Source organism: Poecilia formosa, unplaced genomic scaffold (assembly GCF_000485575.1).
Source record: "Poecilia formosa unplaced genomic scaffold, Poecilia_formosa-5.1.2 Scaffold7, whole genome shotgun sequence".
NCBI classification, from domain to species: Eukaryota; Metazoa; Chordata; class Actinopteri; order Cyprinodontiformes; family Poeciliidae; genus Poecilia; species Poecilia formosa.
Window position 1 is genome coordinate 1,094,955 of NW_006799946.1, and position 10,857 is coordinate 1,105,811.

Consider the following 10,857-nt stretch of genomic DNA (forward strand, 5'->3'; position numbering starts at 1 on the left):
GAGTCATAAAAGCTTCTCATCCAACAACAACGAGCAAAATATGACTTCTTGCTCCGTTCTTGCAGTGCTTTAGAAAATGCATCCCTAGGTCTTGGCCATCTCAATATTTTAGGCTGCCATTGCATTTATTAGACCAGATAATTAAGTGCTATTTTTAGCAAAAAGAAACATCAAGTGGTTTGGAAAGTTGCATGCTGCAGAGCCCAGCAGGCTGAGTATAAGTACAGAGGCATGATGCTTCCAATACAACGTTCTCCAGCTGGGATTCATTTTGCAACAACAATATGAGTTGAAGCAAAATGCAAGAGGGATTTTTATCTGTAAAAACCAAACTTTTCATACTCACATTTTGGAATATGTGTTACTTTGTGCTAGTCTGGCGCTAAACTCCTATAAATACATCTTAATGTGCAAAGTGTCACATATTGAAACTTCAGTTTAACTTCAAGTTCTTGACGGTCTTGTGTCCGTCTTGTGACTTTTGAGTGCCTGACTAAAGATGTTCACATGCAGTCCAAATTTGTGTGTTTGCGTGGGCTCCTTGTGTTGACAGTGACGATACGTGCAGTCAGACGACGGTGCCACTCTTTTCCCAGTGTAGATAATTCATGTCTTACGGACAGCAAGGAGACCAAAAATTCACTCACATTTTTGTGAGAAATCACTTCATCCTTTTCCGGTTCTTCTGTTCATTTTCCCCTTCTTTTTTTTTGTGGCAAACTGTGTAAAACATTAGCATATAATTTCATGCTAAGAGGCTGTCGTGAAGACTTCTCATCTAGTTACGGAAGGCAGTTGTTCAGCTTAATGCTATGAATAGGAGTGTGAACTTGAGGTCCGAGCAGCTTGTGTACAAAGGACACTCAGAGGCACGAGAAGTCTTTAAAGGTGAAAGAGGGTCGACTCCCTAACGATCATAACCTCAGAAGTGAGAGAGAGGTTATGAACAGGGTCATGTCCAAGTTGGCAGTCACACCCAGTGTGGTGGCACCTTTTGTCCGCCAGCTGAACTTGACTGCGTGAACTTTACTAAATCATCTTTATGCTGAGTTTTCTCAAGCTCAGTGTCAGTGGGCACTCCCCACCGAGTCGACTGCAGTTACTTCATGCTGTTTTCCCAGTCAGAAACCAATGATGATTAGTCATTAAGCAGTTCATTGTTGCATTGTGAAGCAATCTGCAAGTTCACAACATAAGATTATGGACAGAAAACACTTGCGAAGTGTGCTATTTTAAAATAATAAAATGGGTTAGATCTGGCAAATACAGAAATCTGAACTGAAAAATAGACAAATAAAAATTTTAATTTTATTAAAACACAATTTTTTTTTTGCAGTTTATAAAAAAATAGAATCTCACTGAGTTGATAAGCTAATAAAAAAGAGATAATTGAAAAGCAACCATAATACCACAACAGAAGCAAAGTCGAGGTTACAGACTGGTTTTATACCAGTCAGTCACATCCATTTGTGGCTTTGTAGGTCTTTAACTGACGGTTTTCACTCTTATTCTAGCATTGCTGGCTAAAGATACATTTACAAGAAAGTTTGACTTGATATTGCAAATATGGCAACTTCAAACATTATTCTGCACACCAAGATGCTTGTTAAACAGCTATTCTTTTGGTATAAACCTGAGAAACTGCAACACACAGTCTGAGGCGTGTGACAGACGTAAACTGCCATCAAAAAAGAAGGCAGGACTTCTGCATGTTGGCATCGTCGAAGCAGGGGTATACGAAGGTCAACAAAACACAGAGCTGGTTTTATTGGCTCGTGGTAGCTGAGGTTAAGCCCACAGCCTTGTTTTTAAGAGTGCAAGCTCCTCAGAGCTGTTGGTGCAGGAACAGGAAAACGACCTGGGACATGCTCAACACCTCAGGTACGTTCAGTTTTGTGAAGTGGAAGTTTTAATGTAGACTGAAAAATGATTGCTTTTAAGCAGGGAGATATTTATAGCGACCAAAGCAAAATGTTGGATTTAGTAAAGTAATATCTACGTTATTTTTTTTTTTACTTACTTCTTTATCAACCTGCATAGTACGTTGAGCCTCAGCAGTCGATTTAAATGAAACAGTTACTAGCTTTACTACCACTATAAATCCACCAAACGTAAACTTTCAGGATGTCTGATTGTGGTTCATCAAAATCTTAGCTCACTCATGACTCATTCATGTGATTTGTTTTGGGGGGGTTTTTTATGTTCCCATTTCTTTTCACATTAAAAATGCTATGTGCGTACAATTCAGAAAGAAATCTGAGATATGGATATTTTTCTGAAAAAGCAAAACAAAAGCTAGAAATCAATTAAGTTGCGGTGGCATTCCTGAACAGAAACATGACACACTCGTTACACGCAGCTGCAAAAAAAAAAACAAAGACTGAAATAATAACTGCTGCCCACTCAAACTTGGCGACATCCCTTAGTCAGTGGGGGACAATCTCACTTTCAGCTTTATCTAGAAGGTGCTGGTTTTCCTGATATTGCTATGCTTTGTTGAATATTTTACAGTAAAGTGTGTAACATCAGGCCGCTGAATAAAGAACCCACTGACAATCATTTGTTAAAAAATCGAAAACGATTCCAAATCCAGACTACACATTTCTAAAGCCAGAGCTTTCGTGTGTAAAACACATTATTAATGTTTTTTCTTTAACTTTGCATTTTCAAAAATTAAAGAATATTTTATTGTTTTTAAATACATTAAAATTGTACAAAATTCTAGATGTGTTCAGTTTAATTAAGATAAAAGTTAAGTTAAATTTGATTTTATGATTATTTTGGAAAGCTAGAAGAGATGAACAATAGTTCTTCCGACAAATATGTGGTCTATTAAGCAGAGACATGATTCAACCAGCTATCTTAAACCATTAAAGTAGCAAGTTTTTAAATGTAGATTTTTATATTTCAATTATACAATTTTGTTAGTATATCTGTGCACGTAAAAAAAAAAAAAACAAAAAAAAAAAACGCCAGTTGGAGTAGATTTAGTACCAACCAACACTAAAATCTGGAAAACATCAAAAGCAAAGTGAAGAAGCTGATGACTCAGAGCAGGAGAGGAAGGAGATTTGGTGGCATGCAACATAAAGTGCTGTCACTTTAATAAATGAACAAAAATATTAAATGAAGCAGGGTTTTTTTTTTTTTTTTGGTAAGTTTTAGTTTCTCAAGAATGACAAATTTGTCATTCTTGTACGTTGTCGTATGACAACATACTTTCATGTACGTTGTCGGTGCATTAAGAGTTGGGGTGTAGATTGGATGGAAAACCCCTGATATTCTACGTTGCTATTTTACTTGAGTATTAGGACCGCGTATTTAAGAATATCTTGTGAGATTTGAAGAATTCATTTCAGAATTTTTTTTTCTAATTACATAAAGTTAATTACATAAAGTTATCGCTTTGCATTGCGGATGTGACAAAAATACAATAAGTTCGCATTTGATGGTTTTGGAAGACATAATTCAGATTCATTTCCTCCATTTTTGACCATTTTTATTAGTCTTCTAACCTGTACACAAATTGTATTTCATTCCTTTTTTTTTTAAATTTGCAACGCAACTAATATTTTCCACTCATTTCCGATTTTTAAAAGCAGAACTTGTGCAGAATTAATTTCAATGTAACATTTAACTTATTTCTGATGATTTAAGAAACCTTAGAAATCATTCCTAGCACATAATACATTCAAATTACCAGACACAAATCGACCCAGAAAGAAATGTTCCGCTTACCTTTTCAGAAAACCTCCATAACACAGACTTGATCTCTTAGTAATGAAATTTATTCTTAAAAGCAAAGAGGACAATTTAACATTGTTATCTGCCTCATTGCTAGCAGAGTGGTGTAGTGAAACATGAAATGAAAAAAAAGTGATTGTGAAAACTGCCTATAAAGGCTCTTAGCACGCGACACTGACTGATCTGACGACCGTCTGACTACCCACGATTTCCCCTGTGCCAACGACCTGATGCCAGTGTCACGCAACACGCTTCGGTATGACTAAAGTGTCTCTGCTGCTTACTCAAACTGAACAGCAGAGCTGCAGCTCCTTGACTTTTAGTCTGCTTGTACCAGTTTGTATTTCCTGATCTCTTGACATAGTGGGCAGAACTCTTCTCAAAATGAATCCAGGCTTCATGTAAATTGGAACCTGTCGTGCGATAGAACAATAATACGTCCTCACGCAATCTAGTTGTGGCGTGGCATTTTGCACAAATCTGAAATGACTCACAATATTCACTACAGGCTGATCAAAAAGCTAATGGTTTAATGTGCAGTAGGTGTTGGGGTTCAGCTTAGCTTTACCACCTACAGACAAAATTTTGAAATGGTTCCAGTTAAGCTTATTTTTTTAAATTCAAGTTCTACTAATTAAATAGCTGAAAGAACAAATATAGGATAAACAACTGAATGTACTCTGTTTAGACGAAATGTTTCTTTTTACTTTGAGTTTTCAGTTAAGGATGTGATTGTGTTTTAGGCACCAAACTTCACTGCATGAGGAATTTACACGTTTTCTTTCTGTTTCCCCACAGAGAAGATGGACTACCCCAATTGTGATCATCTCAACTACAGTGATATTATAAAGTGCTGGGAAAACTTCAGCAAAAACGAATCTGACTTCTACGAAAATGACGACTTTTGTGAGCCCAGTACAAGCGAGAAGTATGTCATCCCAATGTTCCAGACATGCGCCTTTTGCCTGATTTTCTTCGTGGGAGTTCTGGGAAATTGTCTGGTGATCGCCACCTTTGCTCTCTACCGACGCCTCCGGCTTCGTTCCATGACTGATGTGTTTCTCTTCCACCTAGCGCTGGCTGATCTCCTCCTGCTCCTCACTCTCCCTTTGCAGGCATCCTACACTCACTGGGGTTGGATTTTCCCTGTCGCCCTCTGCAACGTGATGCGTGCATGCTATGCCATCAATACGTACAGCGGACTGTTGCTGCTCGGCTGCATCAGCATTGACCGCTACATGGTTGTGGCACGAGCCCAACAGATGCTACGACTGCGCAGCCAGATACTAACGGCGGGGAAAGTTGCTGCTGTAGTTGTCTGGATCGTTGCCATTCTCTTGAGCTCGCCTGAAATCCTCTACTCTGGGGTTTCTGAGTCTGAGTCTGATGGCAAGAAATACTGTGTCATGCAAAAGAGTGGGCACGTCAAGATGACCACCAATGGAGCTATCATAGGCGTCTTCTGCGTGTCTTTTTTCACCATGGTGGTATGCTACACTTCCATAGGTGTGGTTCTGTGGGAAGGCCACGTGCATCGCCGTGGGAAGCAGTGGCACCGGCAGCGCACGCTAAAGCTCATGGTTGCCCTGGTGCTGGTTTTCCTGATCTTCCAGCTTCCATACACGGTGGTTTTGTCTCGGAAAATAGCGGGGCAATCCTGCGATCTGATGGGGGAGTACATCACCTGCACTCTGGCATACACACGCTGTTGCCTCAACCCCATCCTGTACGCACTGGTTGGCGTACGTTTTCGCAAAGACGTACTGCAGCTCATGCATGACTCTGGCTGTCCATGTAGACTGCAGCTGAAGCTGCACAGTGTCCACTCCACATCCATCTCTGCCTCTTCTCCTGCTCTCACTGTCCTCTCGGTTGTCTCCCCAACATCACCTGATCGCAGTTGCTCCAGTAGGGATGGATTAACCTCTCTCAAGTTTCAGTTTCCAACAAGCGAATGATCTCGAAAGTAGAACATAAGTGTCTTTGCTTTAAATATGTCTTGTAGCATAATGAACGGACGTTGGAAATCAGTTTAAAAGTAATTGGATCCTCTCCTCAATTTCTGTATTGGTTTCCGGCAGCACGACTTTAAGCATCTGCAGCTGATCGCTTCACAACAAAGCAGATTTTATCAGTCGCTTTTAGATCTTTAAACTCCAGTCTCATGTGTCAAGAAGGAGCTTCTTATAAAAGCTACTGCTCTTTAAGATGTTGAATATTACTGTAGTGATAATGATAAGTTGTACAGATTTTTCCACTCAGCATGAACAGATGTTAATTGTTGTTGGTCAAAGCTAAAAAAAAAAAAAAAAAAAAGGAGGAGCAGCATTTAATTTTTATACACCCATTTTGTACAGTTTACATTTTAATACCCAACTATGAGAAAATAACGTTTTGCTTTATTGTATAGAAATTCACAGCAGCCTTTGTGATTTGTTCAACCTGTAAATATTTTATTTTTGTTTTTGGCTTCGCTTTCAATTTTTGTAACTTATTGCATTATACATCATTTATTTTTGCTGTACAAAGCTTGTCCTGTTTTCTATGAAGAACCATTGTTGAAATTCAAATAAACCAGTGATATATCGCCTCTTCTTTGTTGCCCGTTTTCTTTTTTAACATTCTCTGCCGAGGATAATAAATATTCACCTGAAAATAAAAAATTCTGACTTTTCAGCAAATTCATTGTAATCTTGGCCATTTTGACTTGGTGCAGTAAACGTAGTATATTGTGGTTCAAAGTCAGACTCTATCTAAATTTACAGCAGTTGTCTTAACATGCAAGCTAATCAACTTTCTTATAATGTAATTACATTTTATATTCTGGAATGACTACAGTCATCTTTTTGCTAACTTACTGATTTTATACTTATAGCAGCTTTTACGTAAACGGTTGCCATTTTCCTGAATTACTATTAAATTACTATATCCTCATATTTTTGAACAGATTTCAATAGATTACTATGATATAGGACGAAATTAGTTTTGTTGTACTTTCGAAGTGTTTCGCCTGACAAGCCACATTCATGGAGACCTTTTTATAACCTACAACTTGGTTATGATGGTCCAGGGCAGCGATGAATGGATTGAGTCTATACAACTCTGCTCTAGTCATTCCAACCACCCAAATTGTTTAATACTAAACCCACAATTACACATTCACCCTCACCAGTATGTCCACAATGAAGATGCGCAATTCAGTAAGCAACTTGGAAGCAAAGCGACGATACACACTAAGCTACAGTCACCCTCAGTTCATTCCCTTACTAATTTGTACCTCCATTTCATTAAAGCGTGTTGCCGTTGTGTCTCCTGCTACTTCTATTTTGCGTCAGTAAATAGTTTTGCACTCATGTACTTCAGCTATTGCAAATCAGTTTGTTATAAAGTATTTTTTTGTCTCAAATAAATCTTAAATATTCTCAATGCAAAACATTTGTTATGAAATGTTTCATGGAGGAGGGTATCTTTTTTTTTTATCCTTTTCAAAAAAGCTTAAGAGCAAATCAACCAAAACTTAAAAAAAAAGGCAGAAATGAATTGGGTTGAGATCTGGTGATTATGGAGCCCATCGGTGTAGAGCAAACTTTTATGTAAAAGAAAAAAAAAAACAACTTAACAGGATTTAAGCTTTTTTTTTTTGTTTTTGTTTTTTACAAACCCTTGTAAGATAAAGGTTTAATTCATTTCATTTACATGGTATCAGTTGTCACTAAAAGTCACCCCAAATTCCAAAATGGAAAAGTCAAAAAGTTTTATTTAGACAGCTAAATTTAAATAAATTCTGATTGATTTCTGATGAAAAATTTGACGGATAGAAATGGCTTTTCATAGCAGAATAAATTATACAATTTGCCCTTTATCTTTCAAACAGGAAATGAGTGGGACAATGTTAATGCAAATAAAAGAGACCGGTTCTGCAAACTTCTAGATGACTCAACGTTTGTGGCACAGAGAGTAGTTGTGGAATTAGTTGGTACGACTGACCTCTGCTACAGTTTCTGACTGCGATTGAGCTGAAAACGTCTGACTGAAGATGCTATTGTTTCATCTGAATGTCGTGCAAAGATTGTTTTGATGTTGAGTATTACTGGCCCAAGGTAAATGCTTACATGGAAAGCATCTGCAACTTTTTATTATAATTATTAATGCACAAACACGGAACTTGACTGGTTTTTATCTAGTCACAGCTTACAGACATAAAGGATGAATATGTAAACTTTTAGAGGAAATAAAATGCAGAACTAAAGGAATATTGCATGTGCATGTGTATGCACAGCAAGGTTTTATATAAAGAAAGAAAAGCAGGTCATGGTGGAGCAATATTTGCTGTTACATGAATCACAATGCTTTATATAGTAATTATTGAACGGAGCTTCTAATGCATTTATTTTAGACTTATAAACAAAACTGGGCATATATTTAAATGGCTTCTCTTTAAATTTATAGTCACTGAACATTGGTTTGATATAATTGGCTTCATTTAGATGCAGTTCTACTGTGTCAACAGTTTTTTTTTTCTTTTTGTGCACATTTGGCTGCCTTCTCACTGTTGATTATCTGCACGGTCTAGTTATTGATCGGGGGAGTTTGTCTCGGCAAGTTTTTGTTGATACATTTGCAAGATATGGTGTAAGTAAGATTTTTGGGGGGTTTTTCATAATGAGCTGCCAAACTGCAAATTTGTTTCGCAAAGTCACTTGTTTGATTATGTGGGGGGGAAAAAAAGCTGCAAAATTAGTTTTTGTCCTGTTTTGGAGAAAAGGTAGCTGCATAGCTCCCTGTTTACAGTTGCTTTAAAGATTTTAACATTATTATAGAACTGAAGCACAAATTCTAAATATTGTGATAAACATTGTGTATCAGACTAAGTCCAAACTGTAATAAAGCACTTTTAGCACATTTTGCCCAATACTCTCTGAGAAACTTTAAAAAAGTAAAAGAAATTATTATAAATTCTTAAATTACATTTATTTTGTAGAATACTAAATACATGGTATAATAGCCAGTAATATATTGATTATTATACCATAACCACTTAATATTGTGTTGAAAAGAGAACCTCTAAACCTCTTTTCATTTTAAGATCTATCTAGCTTTTTTCTCGTTTCAGTGCGAGTTAAAGGTACAGCGACAACATTTAAGCAGTGAAATCATATCATAATCACGGTTTTGATAATAAATGTTGTTGATATTTTTAAATAACAAAGCTACACTCTAGTTGCATGGGCAATATCTAAATTACAAAATGATTTCAGAATAGTGCTGAAACCCCCTTCCCCCTAAGGGCATTGTTTGTCCAAGAGGCACTGCTGATCTCTGTCATCTTTCCATTGTAAGTTACCACAATAATAGACCCATATAAGAAGTGAAACGGATTTGTGATACTGAAAACTGAACCTGAAATTAGCCTGCAAAGACGTTGTAGTAGTGTAGTGGTGCTGTTAGTGAAAGCTTAAACATCTGTAGTTCTCCACCACATCCACACTGTCCTTTTCCCACATTGAAACACAATAGGACGGGTTTCTGCATTTCTTAAAAAGTTTGCCACGTCAAAAACGAGATGATTTTCGCTGCAAAGTTCAATTTGTGATTTCCATTAAAACACGTCACCTGAAATATGAACTATAATTAAAATGAATCATTAACAGTAGTCAATGCTCTCTTCATTAACTCTACATATTAAGTTGTGAGAAATTGGAACTGTTTGTGAGAGCGACTGAAGTGTGCAGCGCTACTTTGCTGGAGTTTAAAAACTTGTCGCTTTTGAAATCTTTTTACCTCAAAGCTGTGTGGTTTTAGACTACAGTGAGTCACACAACACAAAAAGACAACAGCTAAGTTTGGTCATGGTAGTTCACCAGCCACGAGCCGTGCTAGCAGCCATGAGATGACAAGAAAAAATATGTCACATTAAAATGTTGCAACTATGACCGCAAGCAATTTTGAAATCATGAAAAGCACCAGCAGGTTTTTATGCATTTAAGTCAAGGGACTGAATGTCTGCGCACACTTTCACAATGTTTTTTTGGGACCTTACATGACAGACTTTAAACATGGTTGAAGTTTTGCAGAATGTATCAATATTTCTATATGAAATGAAGCATGCAGTATTTTCCAAAGTTGTTTTTTTTTGTTGTTGTTGAAATTGCAGCTAAGGGAATGCAAATATTAACACAGTAGAAACTCTTAAGGAAAACATTTTGATTAGTTTTCTTTAAGCTGTTTTGACTAACCCTTTATTTGTGCAGCAGACTGAAATTTGAATAGTTTCTGAATCTTTAATTTCTTTAAAACTGCTATCTGTCCTTTCACCATTTGAGGCCATCTGGTGTTCTGCACATTTTTTTCTTTTCTAAGGGAACCATTCAGTGATGTACGGCTTATGGTTTTTGAATATTTTGATCTGAATGCCACGTACTCATTAGCACTGTACTTTAAAAAAAAAAAGTTACATATTTATTTACTTTTCAAAGCATAATTTTGTCTTATTATGCGTAATTAGATGCATTAATCATTTGCCCTGACAAGTAATGCAGGAGAAGCCAGATTAACTTGAAAACACAAATTTACAGTTTGTTAAAATTTACAAAATAGTGATCAAACTTCCTAAGCGTTTCCTTCTGTCCACTGTGGACAGAAGAATATAATTGCTTCTTTTCATGTTTCACATTCCTGTCTGCTTTCCTTGAAAGTCAGTTTTGAAGAGAATATCTAAAACAATGATTTTGCAAGGTCAATTTCAAGTGTTTGTCCTTAAAGTGCTTTAATCTCTAACAGATTAATATATATTAAAAGGGATTTGTATAAGAAAATCTGAAATGACTATTTTCTTGAAACTTCACTTTAATTATTTTTCACTAAGCTGGGCTGAATGAATAGAAAATGATCAGAATCATGAGAATAAATCATGTAATAAAGAACAGCTGCTTTTTCTCTCATGTCTTTTACTGTATGTTTAACATTTGGATGTATTTTTTAATTTTTCAGATTAAGCCAAAACTATGGTTTCATTTTCTCACCCACATCAACGTTAAAACTATACCAAGCATCAAACTCTCTCATTCGAGACATTCAAGTGTTGTGGTTCATAAATGTTTTAATTTTTAAAAG

The 10,857-nt window shown here is 36.5% G+C and overlaps 1 protein-coding gene across 1 annotated transcript; it reads left to right on the forward strand.

Moving 5' to 3' along the window:
* Positions 1 to 4,533: 4,533 nt before the first annotated feature.
* Positions 4,534 to 6,307, forward strand: ccr10 (chemokine (C-C motif) receptor 10). Its single transcript, XM_007570771.2, has one exon. It carries the CDS (start codon positions 4,548 to 4,550, stop codon positions 5,700 to 5,702), a length of 1,155 nt encoding a protein of 384 aa, XP_007570833.1. The 5' UTR covers positions 4,534 to 4,547; the 3' UTR covers positions 5,703 to 6,307.
* The last annotated feature ends 4,550 nt before the right edge of the window (positions 6,308 to 10,857 follow it).

Bases quoted from the DNA above. Each gene is read 5' to 3' on its own strand.
- ccr10 (XM_007570771.2), top strand. From the start codon at position 4,548: ATGGACTACCCCAATTGTGATCATCTCAACTACAGTGATATTATAAAG.